General features: G+C 38.6%; 1 protein-coding gene across 1 annotated transcript; it reads left to right on the top strand.

Moving 5' to 3' along the window:
• The first annotated feature begins 3,107 nt into the window (after window positions 1–3,107).
• Window positions 3,108–18,883, top strand: LOC149026977 (Zinc finger C-x8-C-x5-C-x3-H type family protein). The gene is given in 11 exon segments (XM_089157657.1): window positions 3,108–4,509; window positions 4,511–8,117; window positions 8,836–9,037; window positions 9,158–9,305; window positions 13,992–14,121; window positions 14,312–14,386; window positions 16,098–16,182; window positions 16,273–16,543; window positions 16,658–16,700; window positions 16,777–16,880; window positions 18,119–18,883. Coding segments are annotated over 11 exon segments (6,333 nt in total). The 5' UTR covers window positions 3,108–3,258; the 3' UTR covers window positions 18,536–18,883.
• The last annotated feature ends 542 nt before the right edge of the window (window positions 18,884–19,425 follow it).

Raw genomic sequence — 19,425 nt, 5'->3', positions numbered from 1 at the left:
ATAAAATGTCCATATAGTAGGATTTAGAAAATGTCTATCTACAATCCATCTACATTCCTTGTTTTTGAGGATACGGACCTGAAATAGATTTAACAAGATTCAAGAGCTAGGTATTGTTCATAGGTTTGATTTGGATTATTTTATTTGTGCAAATGGATCTTAGATGGCACAATTCTAATGGAATATACAGTATACCAGATGTATTAGCGTGTAGATAAAATTACCCCTTTCCTTCTTTTTTTAATTTTTATTTTTATTTTTATTTTTATTTTTTCCCCAAACATTTTCGATCATTGGCCCCTAGCCTTTTGTTGATATGAATTTTTTATTTTTATCCTTAGAAAAGAAAAAAAAATCGACACTTGTGTGAAAGAAAGAATTTGATTGGAAAAGATTTTGAATGAAGTGTTGTTTACAACAAAAAAAAAATAAAATGTCCATATAGTAGGATTTAGAAAATGTCTATCTACAATCCATCTACATTCCTTGTTTTTGAGGATACGGACCTGAAATAGATTTAACAAGATTCAAGAGCTAGGTATGTCATAGGTTTGATTTGGATTATTTTATTTGTGCCAATGGATCTTAGATGGCACAATTCTAATGGAATATACAGTATACCAGATGTATTAGCGTGTAGATAAAATTACCCCTTTCCTTCTTTTTTTATTTTTATTTTTATTTTTATTTTTATTTTTATTTTTTCCCCAAACTTTTTCGATCATTGGCCCCTAGCCTTTTGTTGATATGAATTTTTTATTTTTATCCTTAGAAAAGAAAAAAAAATCGACACTTGTGTGAAAGAAAGAATTTGATTGGAAAAGATTTTGAATGAAGTGTTGTTTACAACAAAAAAAAAAAAAAGATAGTGATAGTCCATCAGCTGAAGCCCTGACCTGATGGAGCTACCGAAATCTGAAATCTGACTTGAGATTTTGAAACTTGGGATAGATAGTCATAGTGATTCAGCCCAAGCCCAAAAGTAACGGACCCACGGACGTAAGCTAAGTTGGCCCAAAAGCCCATTAATTATAAAGTTTTTTCCTTTTATGAGATTAATAAGATCCCATTAAATTCTTCTTTTTTTTAATGAAAGAATTTATCCAGATCTCGCCATTAAATATATAATTTTTTTTCATGTTATTGACTTAAGTGGGACTTTAATTATTGACTATCCACTTAAAAAAATAAAAATACACCAATAATAGTAAAATGACTAAAATGCTTTCGTATCACTTTTCCTTTCATTTGCAAGTATCCACGAAGAAGCTACTACAAGTTACGTCCACCAATGCAAGCTCCTCACTCCCCCCCCCTAACGGCAATAATCTTCACTTCCTCCTCCACCTCCACCTCCGGGGACATAAAGCCCTTGCAAGTAATCCCCACTCTCCTTCGCCGCTTCTTTGTTTCGACAATGCCCATTTTGGAGGCCGGAAAATCGTCTTCTACGACTTTAATCTGGTTTTATTAATGGTTTTAGGCTACCAATCTTTTCTCTTGTTTGTTTTTGTAATAGAATTTCTTCATTTTCCCAAACATTCTTTCAGTTCCTCCTTTCTTCTTCCTTTATTCTATATCTCCAAGTGTTTTAAATTCTTCCTAGTAACACTGAAGATGACCCCCGTCAACCGAACTCGATTTTTTTCGTCATTTTCAGAAGTGGGTTTTCTTGAACGATGGTTTTGTTTTTAGTTGCACTCTTCCTTCTCCTTTACAATAAAAGTTGAATTCACCTGTCGCCTATGTGTATCATAATTCCTTATTCCACAATTTTCATCAAATTATAACTGAAATCGTTGCTCTACTCCAATTTTTTCCTTTAAAAGAGTTTGATTTGAATGATGATTCCAAGGAGCTCGTCGTTCTTCTTAAAAACCAATGCTGCTCGGCCAAATCTTTCGTGGATCCTCTTGCCGAAAATCTCATTAGAGAAGTGTTTGAAGCTTCTCCAGCATATGGAGAGAGAAATCGATCTTCAGCAATTGAAGCTCGATAGCTAGTTTGAGAAGTTAGGGTTTTGCAATTCGAAGAGTTGTAGAGATGAAATAGAGCGTCTAAAGATACCATTGCCTCATCATAAATCATCTAGGGGAGGTTAAGGTGGCAATCTCTGATCCAATTCACTTTGTATCGGCTCTATGTGGTGAAGCCATTGCAATGAGAGAGAGTCTTCTTGCAGCTATTGCTGAAAATTTCGAATACCTCGTTGCGGAGTCGGATAACTTAGAGTTGATATATTTGCTAAATTCAGAAAAGGCAGCTCCATTTGAAATTAAGGAGGTAGTGTGGGACATTAGATAGCTTGGTCTTGCTTTCTTGGATTGTAAGTTGAGTTATATTCCCAAGTTAAGTAACAGTTCGGCTGACCGCTTGGTTAGGAGGTCTTCGTCTATTTCGGTAGCCCTTCCCTCATTTAATGAATGTTATTGGTAACGTGTACAGTTCACACCTTTTGGCTCTACCCATGAATTATCCAATAATTAGGTCTTTTCACAATGAGATCTTCTTTAATTATGAAGGTTGGTTAGGTAGCTGACCCTCTTAGTCCACTCTTGCAAGAGTAGGGAGCATACTTCTTCTGCTTCTTAATCTTAAATAGAATTTCCCTGCTTAATGGATAAAGCATTTGCTACCAAATGGGGAATTGCTTATCATCTCAAATGGAGGTGATTGGATTTGCACCAATGGAAACCATAAATTTCATACCAAATTGTTCCGTTCTATTGGATGAAAGTTTGTTTACAAAAAAAAAAAAAAAACCATTTGCAAGAAAAAATGTAAAGTGGCTTCATGGAATTTAGAGTGCACTTATGTGAGTATTTTTTTTTAAATTTTTTCGTAAGAAAAGGATTTTTTTTTATTCAAAGTGAGTATAGCATTGCAAGAAAATTCAAAAATTATTTAAAACACGAGAAAAGGGGAAACACACCCTTTTTTTTTTTTTAATTACACGTGGCAAATATATATATATATATATATATATATATCAACGAGTTGCACGTCAGCAGCAGACTGGTAGATTCCTTTTCAATGGATCAGATCTTCACAGTTCAAAGAGTAGTTACACTTCCAGAATTCCTATACCTCCTAATCCTTTTCTATTTTGAACCCAGAGAGCAAGAGTGAGAGACCCTTTAACTTCAACGGCAAGGGAAGAAAAGCAACAATCTCAAACCTCGAAGGGCAAGAAATTCCGATAGCGGAAGAGTTCTTTTATAAACGCCGTTGGAGCTCGGATCAGAATCAATCGATCCGATGGAGGCGCCGCCGTTCCACCACCACCACAATGGAACAAGGTACGTTACAGTCGAACCTCCTAGACTTTCCGGTGATCGTAATTTTTATCACCACCACCACCACCTCCCACCTCCTCCGCCACCACCAGGACCACCACCGACGCAACCTCCAGTTCCCCTTCTCTATCATCAACACCAACGTCACCACCCTTCACAATTCCCTTTCCCCAATTCTCACCCAACCATCGAAGGCGACCCAAGAAGGCAACACCCCTTCGATGTCGAGCGCACTCATAGGGCTTCTGTCTCCGATCGAATCATCTTCGATCATCCCCGTCAAAATCCGTTTCCGGATGATCATACCCATCTCCCAGACGCCTGGGACGCTCCACTTCCTAGGGTCCCTCCTCAGCTTCCCAGGACTTTCCCTGTTAATTGGGAGAATGAACCTTCTCGCAATCCCTTCCCCGCCCACCCTATGTCTCCCTATCGATCTGCATCCGATGGGAATTTTACTGATCGAAAGAGATTGATCGATGACCAAGAAAGTGGTCTTTTTCGCGAGTATCCGGTGGATGGGTTTGAGAGGAATCGCAGTCGCAACGATGAGGTCTTCTACAATCAGAATGATAATCGTGTTAGTACTAGTGGTAGTAGTCATGGTAATTATTTCCGGAATCGTATTTCGTTTGAAAACACTGCATCGTCCAGGAATTATGCCCAGTCGGCGGGCAATCATGGTCTGAATTTCGATTTTGAATCTGATAATGGGCGCTCCCGGGATTATAGAGGAGCGGGAGATTCTAAGGATGAAAGGAGGATATGGATTCCCAAAAGGCCGAATTCTAGAGATTTAGGTACTTTTGTTAAAGAGAATGAGATGAGAGATAAAGAGATTGTGGCCGAGGATGATATTCGAGTTGTTTTGGGGAAACGTTTTGCGAATGCTCCGAAGATGGGTAAATTCAATAACAGGATTGGCGGTGAGGGTTCCCAAGAGACTGTTCATAGTCCAAAGAAGAAACCACAAAAACTGAGTGCTTTACAAAGAATTCAATTGGGGAAAGCCACTCCAAGGAAGTTGCATTCTTCTTCCTATTTTGATGAATCAAACTCTGGTTCCTTTAGATCTAAAGGCCCTCTTGTGTTTTCTGACCAAAGATTGGAAGACAAAACAGTGAGCAGTTCTGTTGAACTTGATGTTTCTTTCAAATCTAATTCTCTAGTGGCGAAGCAAGTTGTGGCTCCTTCAATCCCTCTTGTTGGTTCTCAATGAGTCAGGTACACCCAAGGCTAAGAGGATAAAGAAAGCCATGATGCCGGATTCAGTTTCATCATGTTCACATTTTACTGAGCTTCATGAGGGACCCATAAATGGAGATGGCTCCTCACATGGTGTGGATGATGCCTCAAGCTCTGACAAGGGTCCAATGCAGTTGGAAAGGAAAGTTAAGGTTTCTGGTCCTGAGGTAATGGACGATGTTGGTTCACAGACTCGTTCAAGTGGGGTCAATTTATCGGTTGGGAAAAATACTAATGACACCTCTCGTGGGGCTGTGACTTCAACCAAAGCTGGCATTGAGATTAATGTTAGTCATGATGGAAAGGCCACAGCGAAGATTAAGAAGAAGAGGAAAATTCCGGCCTCACGTTCAAGTGTGTCCAATTCACAGGCATCCGAAATCCACAGAGAACCAATAAATGCTAATCAATCTACCAGTGGTGGGGATGCTTCCGTGAGTCCTGACAAGGATAGAGTGTATCTAAAAGAGAAATTGAGGATTTTTACTGGTCAGGAAAAAGAGATTGTTAATAGATACCGTCATTCAAATGCAGCTACTGTATTGCTTGAGAAGGACACGGTTCAAGGATCTGCTGTTTCTATTGTTTCTGGAAAGGATGACACTAAGGTTGTTTCCAAGCCTGAAGTTGCTTCTAATGTTGAGAAGATTATGAGAAACATTGGCACATCCTCAAGTTTATCAAGTTCACAGATTTCTGAAATCCAAGAGGGACCAGCAAACACAAATAGCTCTCCAGGCGATGCAGATTTTAATTCACATGCTTTTAAGAATCTAAGTCACTTGGATAATAGAGGTACAATTTCTGATGGCTGCACTGCACTGCTTGAGGGTAGTGTGATGGAAGTTTCTCCTGAGGTAAGCACTCAGCTGACTCATGATGCCAATGTTGTCTCAGATGGTGCATGTACACATAAAAGCAGTAAAAAGACAAATATCAAGTCACCACCTCCAGCATGTTTAGCTTCTCGATCATCTAAAATTCTTGAGAAACCTGTTCACGCAGATAGCTCCATGGATTGGGTTGACGCTATCTCAAGTTCTGAGAACGTAACTGTAAATTCAGCAGGGAAGCTTCCAGTTTTAGGGACTGGGACTGTGGGTGATATGGACAAGCAGCTTTGCTCAAATGTAGTCAGTGTATCACTTGGAAACTGTGCTGTAAAAGGACCTCCAGAGGCTACTAATTCAGTTATAGATGTTCAGAATGTTGAGTCTAATGTGACCTCCACTCATAAACTTAAAAGGAAGAGGAAAGTTCAGGTATTGAAAACTCATGAGTGTCTTTCTAGTAGGAATAGTTCCAACGTTAGTGAAGATCCTAGTTCTCATTTGGACAATGTTCCCTTACAATCAAAAGAAAAATGTACAATTTCTGATATTGGGAATATGGGTAGTGTCACTTTGCCTCCTTGTTCAAGTGATATTCCTATTACAGATGAGATCGTCGGAGTGAAACGATCTCCAGAAGGTGTTTTAGATGTTGATCCTGATGAAATGTGTGTTCCTAATATGAAGAGACAGAGGAAAGGCCTACGTTCACTTTTGGATCTGTCGAGTTCACAGGCACCTGATACTCATGGTGTGCCCATAAATACTGGTTGCTCGATCCATCATTTGGATGCCACCACTGGTTCTGAAAATCTTTCTGTTTGCTCAGAGCTGAAAGTTGCAGTTTCTAATATTGAAGATGTGGATGGTGTTGCCACGAAGCCTTCTCCAAATGAGGTTCCAGTTTTGCGTGAGCCCAGTTCAGTTAAGGAATCTCTAGACTCTGTTGAAGAAATTCACAGTGAGAGCATTGCGGAACTTGAGCATCCCAGTGTTGATTCTAGTTCTTTTATTGAGGAGTTATCTGTTCTGGATCTGCAAATCCCGTGTGTGTTCGGTTCCAGAGGTGAGCATCCAGATAATGCTATTCCTTGTAAGGCCACATCCACTTGTCAGGACCATGCTCATCAAGATGATATCTTAGGCAAGGAAAGTGGAAGAGGAAGAGAAGCACGAACAGAAAAAGATGCTTCGGAGGTAGAATATATGCTTGGCGGAGTGAACACCAAAGACACTTCTGTCTTGCATCCACAGGCTCAGGGGCAACTAGGTGGAGTGTCTTTCGATGTTCAGGCTTCTTGCTCAGATGAGAGTTCCTCTAGCATGGCCATGGAAGGCAACACTTCTAAAAGTATTATGAAGGATGAATGGCTGTCTACATCTGATTATTTGTCTTTAAATATTATTTCTGACCCCAAAAGGGAGCAGATGGAGATGGAGTGTCTGCTTGACAGAAATTCCAAGATAGTCTCTCCAGAATCTTTGTCTACACTTCCAGATATACAAATTCCGAATGCTGAACAGTCACTGACCAAGATATCCAATGAAAATATTCATGAGGATAACAGTATTCCAGATGAGCAGAGCAGTATGAAAGATGCGTCTACCATAAATGCACAAAAACGAAGTGTGCTCACACCTGATGTCAATGTTAAATTAGATAAGAAAATGCATACTGATGGACCAATTATGGAGAAAAGAGCATTGCTTACATCTCAGGGAACTAAACAATCCCCTAACCCCAAAATAACAGTTGGGGAATTGAATGGAAAGAAGATTTCCGGAACTTCTGGGGCTCCTAGGCCGTTTCATGGTCGATCATTTTCGGTTACAGGTTCATTTAAAGATAAAGCTCCTGCAACACACAAGGCAAATTCACGTACATGGCAGCGAATAGATAACCCTTCTGCTTCCTTGACTGGGAAAAAGTCGAGCTCAAGTGCTAGTCTTTCACAAAGGCAATCTCCAAAAAAGTTCGGAAGGGTCCACAGCACTTCTTACATCCGTAAAGGTAACAGCCTTGTAAGGAAAGGTCCTCCAAATGTAGCTTTTCCCCTAGGCTCTCAAAATTTGAGTACAACTGTTAATCAGTTGAGTGCTGTCGATAAAATCAAGAATATTACCTCATCTGAGTGCAAGGGTAACAGTTCTGACCATCTAATTTGTTCAAGAAAAGGAGGAGCAAATCCTTCGTTTGAGAGTCCAAAAACTCAATCATTACCACATTCCAGCAAACCACAAATCTCCACCACAAAACCATCGCAGAGTTGTGAACATCACACATTGAACAATCCTGAAGGTGACCCAGAAGCTGCTCCAGTTTCTACTAAAGTTTCCGAAAATGAGGATGGGTCCAAGCATGCTAAAAGTTTTGAAAATCAAACTAGTCTGAGCAACAACCTGGGGGTTCAAAATATTTTAAGAGTTGGTAATTCACAGTCCTCCAAGATAAACATAGTGTATGTGAAGCATAAGTCAAATCAATTGGTTGCTGCTTCTAGTCCTGGGATTTGTGATCCATCCACCAATGTTCCTGAGAAGACCCAGGCATTACCTTCTTCCACATCTTCTGATTGCTACTATAAAAGGAACAAGAATCAACTTGTGCGAAATGTTCAAATTCCTGGAAGTCAGGTCAAGCAATCCGTTGCCATCCATGATGATAGCTCAAATTCAGAGGGGCAAAGGGTTTCTACAGTTTCATCCCTAAAGTGCAGAAGTCTGAGTAAAAGAAGGCCTCATAAAGGTTTGTATTTATGAATGCTTCTGTTATGTTTCATAGTATCTCCTCTTAACAAGTATTTTGCTATTAGACAGTGGTTTTAGTATTTACATCCCTACATGTCCCAGTGCTCCCAAATAAGCATCAAACTGGTGCTTAACGTATGTAATGTTATGGGAGATGATGTATCTCATGACGCACCAAGTATTTCTTAATCTATTTCATTGTTTCTCTAGTAGTCTAGATACACTGAATATTGTATAGGCTTTTACATCTGAAAAATCTAGTTACAAAATATGGTAGGAGTGTTAGAAGATCATAAAATCATGATAAAAAGCTTCTTCTTTTACCCTTTCTAGAACTAGAATGAGATTTCACTTCCCTTTACTTGAACCAAACAGAGCTGTAGCTAATTAGTTATTAATCCATCCATTTCAGATGGAATGTTTCATTAGTGTAATTTAACTCTGGTTGATTTAATCTCTGATTGTTCTACCTTTATTTATTGCTTTCTGATTACCCGTATTCTTTTGTGTCAACAATTATGTCATTTGATTGAATTCTGTTGTTACATAAATCTGTAGTTTTAGTTATGTTTGCTCACATGTTACAATCTGAATTTTTTTTTTTTTTTTTGGTTGGTTAATTCTCTATCATTATCTGCATCTAATTTTTGTCCACTGGAGTAAATTTTTGGTCAAGTCATCAATTTTTCTTTTTTATCCTGAATTCACTTCTGCAGGCTTAGGAAAGGCATGTAAATCTTCAAAGCTCTCTTGGGTATGGACATTACATGGAACAAATTCAGAAAATGAAGACAAGAAAGCATTGCAATGTCAAAAGGTATGGCCACACATTTTCCCATGGAAAAGAATGGCATACCGGAAGCACTGCAGATACAGTTCTGTTTCAATATCTAATCGGAGCCGCACCTCATACATCAGGTGTTTTCGATCGCATCATACTACTTTCTATGTTTTGATGGTTTAAACTCCATTTTATCAGCACATGTTTGCAATCTAAATTTGAAGCTCAGACTTGATTGCTTTCTTGTGTTTCAGTAGGAAACTGCTGCTTTCAAGGAAGCGGGATACGGTTTACACAAGATCAACTGGTGGCTTTTCTCTTCGCAAATCCAAAGTGCTAAGTATTGGTGGATCCAATCTTAAATGGTCAAAATCCATCGAAAAGCGTTCAAAGAAAGCTAATGAGGTTTGTTGAACTGCAAAGAATGTGGTTTTTCCCCCTAAGTTGGATCATTTTTCTTAGTGAAATAATATTGATGCTCAGAACTGCCTGTTTGTTGATAGAATATTCCAGAGCCTATCATAGATTCTTGAGTAAACTAGTTGGACCTCTCCTGACTTTCCTGAAAACTAAGAACCCTTCCCTATGTTTCTCACAATTACTCATGTGCCCTGAGTTTAGCGATGTTAGTAAAAAACTGTTGGGATAAATGCTTTTATATATAATAAATGGCCAACATCAACGCACCCTAAAAGAATGAATGGATGCACCAGTAGTTATTATGCCTTCAAACTATGTTTTCTTTTTTATTTCTAATGTAAAAGTGGGCCCCGCTCAACCACTGCTACAATATCTGATCACCTCACTTTATAACCAAGTGCAAGAATCTGAGTTCCCTTCTATTATAAGCTTCTCCATTGCAAAATCATTCATGATCTATGTCCTTCCTGGCTACTTTTCTTCGTTTTTTTTGGATGAATATATAAATATAATATAAATGCCCCGAGGGGAAAGAAAGTACAAGGGAGGAAGAAGGGGAGCAACCAGACTAAGAGCATATGGAAGAAACGAGTAATGATCTCTTGAGACCCCTAGTAACAACAACGTGCTTGTTCCTTGGGGTATCTACAAGGGGGTTTATGATACAAAAAAAAGGAAATCCTGGAAGTAACATCAATGCAGATGGCCTTCCATATCTGATCCACAGAGTGAGATTTGGTGGTCCATCTGCGGAAGCTACACTCCGTCCAGATGTGCAAGATGTAGGCCCCTAAAGTAAGCCTCCCAAGTATTAGCAACTGTAGAGCCTCCAAAAGTAGAAATAAACCAGCGGCACTCTATTTCAAGGGGCTGAGGGCATTTGGATCTGTGTCAAATAGGGCGGGGAGCTAAATGAGGCCGGTAAAAGGGCAGGCAAAGAAAAAGTGGGAAGTGGTTTCCACATAGTGCAAAAGATACAGGATGGAGGGGCAGGTATGGACCGGTGCAAGAGGTAGTCTTGGGTTGGGAGGCAAAAGGAAAGGGCTCCCCAAAAAGGTGAAGGCATGATAGAGGATATGCCTTTGAACCAAGCAAGTTTGGTCCAGGGCACCAGCATAGAGGGGCTACAGATATGGTTTGTGGTGGAGGCAGTGGAAAATAGAGAGGTTTTGGAAGGAAGCCAGAGAAGTTGATTACAAGGAGGGACAGGTGAGGGTATGGGAGGAAGGAGAGACCACACATGAGCAAGCTCAGGTGAGAAGGGGGATGGTGGGGACAAAGAATTAGGTTTAAGGAAGTGGGAGAGGGCAGAGTTTGGGGATGCTAGAGGAGTAGGTTGCTCTAGCTTTGACTGCATGGAAGAGATTGCCTAGAGGATAGATCTTGGAGCCATCTACTATTTTGAAGGATATAGTGGAGAAGGCAAGAGGCGAAGAGAGAGGAGCTTGCATTTAAGTCTAGGATGGGTTGGAGGTGGTGGGGGTGGGGTCCAGATTTGAGAACCAATTGTTGTTGAGAAGGTAAGAGTAGACCTAGTCAACCAAGATGGAGTTCTCTTTATAGAAGATTCTCCAGATGAGTTTGAGGAGCTCGGCAATATTAAAGTCTTTGATTCTATGAATGCCAAGGCCACCTTCAGACTTGGGTTTACAGACTTTGACCAGCTAATGGGGTGGAGAAATCTAGGGTTTTCCTGGCCATTCCAGTGGAACTCAATGGAATGGATAGTGGATTTGGAAAGGGCAAAGACACCACTCCAGTAGATGTAGGAGGTTTGGCGAACTGATTTCATCAATTGCAGCCTGCCAGCATAGGGGAGGAACTTGCTTTTCCAAAGTTGCAGCTTTCTAGAAGAGGCCAAGCATGGAGTGCAATGATGGGCACGGAGACAGGCAGGGATAAGGGGAAGGCCATGCTACATTATTAGTTTTTCTGGCAGGGGCTTTTCCACAGACAGATAGACAATATTTTTTGGGGATTTCATAGATTAAGGTTTCAGAATCCATGGTTTTAGGTTAATTGGAGTTCGTCTAGTGATAGATCTACGTTTTATCTTTTTGGGGCGGGTTTATTGTCTGTTTTGTAAATTCTCCAACTCTGATGGCGGACGCTAATTGTTTCTGGTGATGTTACTGTTACTATGATTGTTACCCTGATGAGAAGCAAGACATAAAATCAAAGAGAATATCTAAATCAGTCTCGTAGATTCAATCTTCCTTTTCTCCTCACAATGTTTTCTAATTCATTTCCTTGGGATTTCTGTCCTTTGCATAAAACTTGACCATTGATTCCAGTTGGGTGTTGGGGAACCGAGTGGGTTACAACAAAATTCTGCATTTTCTATAAAAACATGATTCCATATAGATAGAGGGGGTTTGTGAAGAAAGAACCAAGAACAGACAAATGCCGTAGAGAATCCATTTTCATCAGCTGGTCAGACTACCATTTTGTCGCCCCTCCTTTGTCTGTTTTTCTTTTTTAGGATTCTTAGAGCGTGTTTTGTCAATGGTAGAAGCATGTGTTTTTTTTTTTGAATTCTCTTTGAAATGAGGTGAAATGTTTTTTTGTCTGTTCTGCTGAGATCTGGTAGTCTTATACAATGTTTAACTTGTTCAAATTTTCCTTTGGGTTTCTAAACTGGTAAGTTTCAATGAGCCTTTCTGGAAATCACTGGGATTTTACTAAACTTCCTAAGATTTTCTTGATAATATGTTGGTGGGTTTTGATTAGACGGCTTTGAAACCAAGGGGCTCTATGGCGGATGAAGCTGCTGGTTCTGATTTTCTGGGTTTTGTGTATTGTTATTGTGCTCATGTGAGATTTGTTGGAAAGAGAGATCAGGCTGGTTCAAGAAGAAAAGATAAAATTTCAGGCTTGTGGGAAGAACAAGCTCAAATTTTTAGAGCAATCAACCTTGGCATGGTTTAGCTTCAAGCTTGGCTTCTCTATATTCCTAGTCTCATCAGGTATCAACTGATCAGCTCTTTCTTTTGACATTGTTGTTTCAAGCTGAGGCCCTCCCCTCCTGAATTTGGTTTTGGCTTCTGAAGATCTGAGGTGATATCGAATTTCAAGAACTGGCAGAAAGGGCTCTTTCAAGCTTTGGTAGATTAGAGTTTTTATTGGTTATGGTTTAGATTGCAGAGTTGTAGAGGGATGAGGGCAGGTGAGGTTGCTGGTAACTGAAAGAGAAAAATAAGAGAGTGGGGATGGGATTAAGCCTTGCATGGATGGGGTTGCAAAGCAGTGGGGATGGTAGGTTTGCAGGAGAAATTAAGAAGATGGCAGACACAAGTAACAGGAACCAATAGATTGAGGTAGCATTTCATTAAGGAAAAATTGGTAACATCATCGTCATCAAGGGTAATATGGTCATCCGAAAATTTGGTTTTAATCTTAACCAGTACCTGATCTTGAAATATTAATGGACTTTGGTCAAGTGCAAATAAGTATGAAAAGTAGGGAAATATGCAAACTTGTCCGAGTGGTTGGGAGAGGTTTGAGTAATTTATCTAGATTATAGGCAGTTCTGTTTGTTTTCCTTGAGAATATTCCAAAATTGATTCTCTTTTGCTACGTTGGGTGGACCAAATGAAGGGCTTTTTTTTATTGAGTTGTTACTCTATTTTTGTTTTGGTTGTCCACATCTGTGTGCTTTATTCTTTTTCATGTACTGCTCTGTAACAAGCGAGTGCTGTTATAGTCCCATTAACTGATTTCACTTTTTTTTTTAAATAAGAAAGAGAAGAAAAAAAGAAAAAGGCCATACTCGTTGCACAAGGCTCCCACATTTAGCAGGGTATGGGATGCCCAAATTTACACAGCTTACCCTGTTTCCAGATATATTGTTTCCAATACTTAAATCAATGACCAAGGCTCCAACAAATAAGCTCTTTACCATGCATAAAGTACATCCTTCAAATGATCTCAGTTTGCTAACTGTATTTATTCTTGATATAGTATCACTGGTGTAAAATGTTTTAAAAGCTTGCTGAGAAACTTGAACCGAAAGATCCTTTCTGTTCAGTTTCCTAAAACAGTACATGAGGGTCCTCTTTGAGAATAAATATCGTCTATGCCCCTTGGTGTTCTTATTTGTCCTAGTACATAGTTTATTGCACACTGAACCATATTATGTTCAACTTCATTTTCTTGCGAGTGGAGATTGCACAATACATTTTTTGCTGGATTCATAAGATTATAAGAGAAGAGTTTGATATTCAATACTTGTATTAACATGAATAGACTTTCTATAGGAGGCTACATTAGCTGTTGTCGCTGCAGAGAAGAAGAAACAAGAACAGATGGGTGGCTGTGCTATTGCAAGTGCAAAGAATACAAATGATCTCAGTTTGCTAACTGTATTTATTCTTGTTATAGTATCACTGGTGTAAAATGTTTTAAAAGCTTGCTGAGAAACTTGAACCGAAAGATCCTTTCTGTTCAGTTTCCTAAAACAGTACATGAGGGTCCTCTTTGAGAATAAGTATCGTCTAAGTCCCTTAGTGTTTTGTCCTAGTACATAGTTTATTGCACACTGAACCATATTATGTTCAACTTCATTTTCTTGCGAGTGGAGATTGCACAATACATTTTTTGCAGGATTCATAAGATTATAAGAGAAGAGTTTGATATTCAATACTTGTATTAACATGAATAGACTTTCTATAGGAGGCTACATTAGCTGTTGTCGCTGCAGAGAAGAAGAAACGAGAACAGATGGGTGACTGTGCTATTGCAAGTGCAAAGAATACAAATCAATCTTCCCGTAAGTCAGGTCACTGTATAGAGCTATGCCCAGGTAGGCCAAGCAACAATCCTGGTGTAGCAGATGCACTTCAGCCAATATTTGTATTTTTATGAAATAGAAGTTTATAATGATGACTGATGCATATCTTCAACAAGGAGGCTTTAGACAGAGTATATGTTTATTAATTATTCTTTATTGAAATGAACTGTACTGAGTATTGAAGCATGTATCTTCCATACAGGAGAGCGAGTCTTCCGTATCGGTTTTGTCCGATACAAGATGGATCCATCAAAACGAACACTTCAGAGGATTGCAGGTGATTGTACTGTGATGTTTATACTGTTGCATAAAATGTAACCTCTGTTCAACTTACAAGTGTCCCTTGTGTTTTATGGATCCTCAATGTTGTGGAGTCTTAAATAAGTCCTATAGAGATATTCCAAGTTCTTTTTGGTTCTTAGATGCCATATACTGGTAAACCTTCTCCGCTTAGTTCCTATTTAATTTTTTCCTCTATTTCTCTCCTATGGTATACTTATCTTTTGGAACAATGATAAGAGGTATTGGAATTGATCCCTCCAAGATGTTATGTAGTTTATAACAGGGCTGGGGAGAGAGGCTGTGATATGGGAGAATCATTTGAATTCTTCGTCATTTGGGTTACCTGATTTATGTATGACTGGTTGATGTTTATCGTAATTTTTTTTTAGTTATTATATGCAGATTTAGTTTGAATAAAAATAAGTAAATAAATAAATAAAAGAAGACAAAGAAAAAAGACTAGAGGGATATATTTATGCATCTCAAAACTCCGAGTGATGATTTCCTTATCAGAATGTTGAAACAAAACTCCAGGAAGGTCACATTCTTATAAGGATCCTGTCTTCATACAAAGCTTGTTATTCAAATTGATTTTTGTCCATTTTTGGTAGCTTATTCAGCTACCTTTACAATTGCGACCAGAATCACAACTCTTTGTAGTTTATATTATCATTGAGATGTCTGTAGGCTGACAGAATCATAGTGGGTGAAACTGAAAATGTATATAAGGAAAAAGAAAAAGATAAAATAGATAATAATTAAAATTAAAAAAGAAGAAGAAGAAGAAACAGACTCTGCAGGTCTTCAATTCATACACCATATGTCCAAAGTGTTGTTGAGCAACGTGGCTTGGCGTTGTCCATTGTTGTCAACATTTACCCAACAAACTCATGGAGTGATGCATACGTCATGCATGTTCGGTTGAAGTTGGGAGCCATCGATTTAGAAACCCTTTCAGTAGATACCTCAGTTTGTAGCTGAACTTAGGGTATTGTACATTTATCTTGGGTTATAGGTGATATCATGAGAAATGTCTCTCCTTAAGTCCTGTCTACTGATGCAGTTAATAATGTCAGATGGGTCAACTGGGCTTTAGGGTATTTCATTTTGGCCCATGGGATTTCTTATCTTGGGTTTATGGATGTAAAATTGGCCTAATATGCAAGTCCATAAAATGGGGCTACCATACAGGATAAGTAGTAAATCAGTATTTGAGTCATTGTTTGAGTTAGATTAGAGCACTTAATGCCTAATAGGTTTTGCTTTGATTTTACTTACTTTTTATTGAGTCTTTTAGACTGTAGGCATGTTGGCCAGAAGTGAGGGTGTCCTTAGGGCTTGCAGTATGTGGTAGATCAACATTGATTGAGTACTTTAGGGCTTAATTTGTCATGTTTCTTCTGGTAGTAGCCTTTAGATGGTGCTCGTTTGCTAAGTAATCTTCTTTAGACTAGTTTCCATTGGCAGTTGACACCAAGAAATTGATGTTTTTGTTTATGGAGTTATTCTTGCATCATATTCCTCAAGAGGATAGTTAGAATTTGACCCTTTGAGATTTCGAGCATCCACATTTTCTGGGGAAATTCCATGCCCTTCCTGTAATGTAATGATTTTTTATTTTTGTCATTGTTTCTTTTCACCTATAAGGTTTTCTTACTTATTAAAGTTAAAAATGAGTCTCAGGAGTTTCTGTTTTTTCGTCTTAGATGAGAAATCCGATGTTGATCCCCAGTCAGGAAAGGACATGCAGAAGTCTGTTGTTCCAAGGAGGTTACTGATTGGCAATAATGAGTATGTTTTTGTATAATTTTCAAAGTTAATGTGGAACATCATCTATGAGTTTTAGCTGGATTTGTGTTCATACTTTATAAGATTGAACAGATATGTTAGAATTGGAAATGGCAACCAGCTCGTTAGAGATCCAAAGAAACTGATTCGCTTCTTGGCAAGTGAGAAAATACGATGGAGTTTGCACACTGCTAGACAGCGGTTGGCTAGAAAACAACAGTATTGCCAGTTCTTCACAAGATTTGGGAAATGCAACAAGGATGATGGAAAATGTCCCTATATCCATGATCCTACTAAAGTTGCAGTTTGCACCAAGTTCCTGAAGGGTTTATGTGATAATACAGAATGCAAGTTGACACATAAGGTGTTTTGCCAATTCAAAACTCGTGGTCGATTATAAGTACACTCCATGTGTGCTCGTTAAGACAGTTGTATTACTTATTAAATATCTCTGTATGTTGTGATGCTTTCTTTGCAGGTCATTCCAGAAAGGATGCAGGACTGTTCTTATTTCTTGCAGGGTGGGTCTTTTTTAGGGTTTTTTTATTTTCTATTTAGCATCATAAATACATGGAACTCTGACACTTCTCTTGACAGGGTTGTGTACCAATGAGAATTGTCCATATAGGCATGTAAATGTGAACCCAAGTGCTCCAGTATGTGAAAGATTCCTCAGAGGATATTGTGTTGACGGGGATGAGGTATTGCTCTATTGATGTGAAATATTCAGTAAAAATTGCTTTACTAGTTCACTTTCTATTTTTCTGCTTATTTATATTTACTATATCAGGCAAGTTTACACATACTAGTCATTCTCTGCTAACTATTTATTTTTTAGTGGGGAACCCCTTGACTCAAAAAAAAAAAAAAATTTACAAATTAAGGTTCAGTTTTGATCTAAAAACGGGAGGACTTATTTCATGCTGCTTGGTTAATAACTAAAAGCTTAGTTATCAATCATTGCGAATCTTGATAATGGAATTTGGAACTTTATGTAAATCTAAGAGAGTATTTTTCTTTTTTATCCCTATTGTTTTTGAGGGCCAAGCCAGTTAATTGGGCTTTTGCCACTCTGTTTCTGAGGTCATAGTGTATACAGCCTCACTGCTACTTTTGCAGAGAGGCTGTTTCCAAACTTTAAACCATGACCACTTGATCACAATAAAGCACCTCACTGCCACACCAAGGGCCGGCCTTTGTGTACTAAGTGTATCTCCCATCAATTCATATCCATTAGATTTATTAATTTTTCCATTACTAACATAAAGTCTAATGTAAATAGTATACCCTCTTCTCTTGGTATAATGGTTTTTATGGAAGAGGGCTGGGGAAACGAGCAACATAGGAGGGGGGGGGGGGGGAAAAGAAAATGAGGGTCTCTAAAATAGTCTCCTAGAGGAAGAATCTGCTATTGGCCAACTGGGACCTCTATTGGAAGTATATGTCTCTGTTTATCATATGCATTATTCTACTATTTTGCATAGGATGTAGGCTTGGTCACCTTGACCAATCACAGATCAGCTCGACTAATGGTCGCTTTGATCCGTTACAGATCAGCTCAAAAGTACTCCTTTCTAATGATAGAGGCAGATGGTAGGGCTAGAACAGTCATAATTGCTTGAACTAAAAGAAGTGGGGCGACATTCTATAAATGGAATAGGGGAAACAAGGAGAAACTTTATCATTAGATGTGTTGTTTGGGGGGTTATGAGTTTGGGGCATTGTAGAAATGGAATCACGAGGTTTTTCATTTTCCATGAGAAAGAATTCTGATATTGGGGCTGCGGGCTTTTTATTTCTTTTTGGATGAGTGAAACGATCATTAACCAAAACCATGGAGGGTTGACTGTCTCCAAATGTAGCTCAAACATTTGATGTAAAACAATGTGATTATATGAACATTCTTTTTTCCTTTTCTGAAATTTTCCTGAAAATGCAGTGCCGTAAGAAGCATAGGTATGTATGTCCAGTATTTGAAGCAACAGGTATCTGTCCTCAAGGGACCATGTGCAAGCTTCACCATCCAAAAAACCTGAAGGACAAGAAAAGGAAAAGGTCAAAGGATCGGAAGAGCAAGAAAGGGCGTTACTTTGGTTCTAGGCTTACTGATGATTCCAGAAAAGGTACAATTGCTTCCGACGAGCCGGTGGTACAGAATGAAGGAGACATGCTGTTTCTGGAAGGAGGATTTGGTGATTATATAAGCCTTGATGTCAGCAATGAAGAAGCAGGAGAAGCCACCGATATCTCTGATATGAACACTACTTTGTATGATACTGAACCCTCTGAGTTAGCATTGGACGATCTGAGCAAGCTGATTAAACCAGTTCGTATCTTAAATAGAAACCTGAAATAGTTCTTTGCTCAACTGTCCAAAGTGCTGCTTTCACTGGGAATATATCATCTGTTGTAAATGGTGTAGAACAGGCAATCCTTTTTTATTATCCTTGTATTTATCAGCATGTATATGAGTAGATATTGGAGAAATGAAAATAGTGCAATTCTTGTGGCATTAAAATGAATTAGTTTGGTGATTTGTGAAGAGGTTGTTCCTTATCCCATTCCAGCAAACAATTATGTGGTCTCCATTAAATCAAATATTATCTTCTCATCAACCACAAGGGCTTGTTGGGTTCGGATTAATGTTTCTCTTTATGATCGTCATAGGTTTTCGTGGCGCATCCAAAAGAATTTTCTGAACAGGGCTAGGTAGTGTTTAATTCGATGCCTTTCTTAACAGGAAAAGATATCTGCTATAAGACCAGCTTTTGTATCTGAGGGAGGTTTTCTTTTTTTCCTCTCTTTTTTTGGGAGGATCTATATTTTTTTATCACACATTTTGTGTAGTCCGACTATCTAGATAGGAAAAAAATGAGGTTCACGCCTGAATATTGATAAAATGATAGGCCCTACACAATTTGTGTGATGAAAAATCATTATGTACATCTCCGATAGAAGAGGTATGAGAGAGCTTGATAAAAATTAATTAATATTACATTAATTTCTGAATCGCTTTTTTTTTTTTTTTTGGGTAAACTGCTTCTCCTGTTCTTTGTAACATTATAAAATGCAGTTAGAATCTTAGAAGAAAGGATTGCCAAAGGATTCCAAGCCTTAGGTTTAACCACAAGTCCTAGTCCAGTAGGTTTGATACCATGATGTAATATCTCATGGCGAATGAGAGTCAGGAACCTTGATCCTATACTATTTTCACATTTCTTTATCATGTATAGAGGTGGGACTCAC

This window comes from Hakea prostrata, chromosome 1, assembly GCF_041222555.1.
Source record: "Hakea prostrata isolate BN-2017 chromosome 1, UWA_Hpros_2, whole genome shotgun sequence".
In the NCBI taxonomy this organism is placed as follows: domain Eukaryota; kingdom Viridiplantae; phylum Streptophyta; class Magnoliopsida; order Proteales; family Proteaceae; genus Hakea; species Hakea prostrata.
The sequence above is the reverse complement of the archived record's forward strand: the minus strand, read 5'-3'. Positions and strand labels throughout refer to the sequence as shown.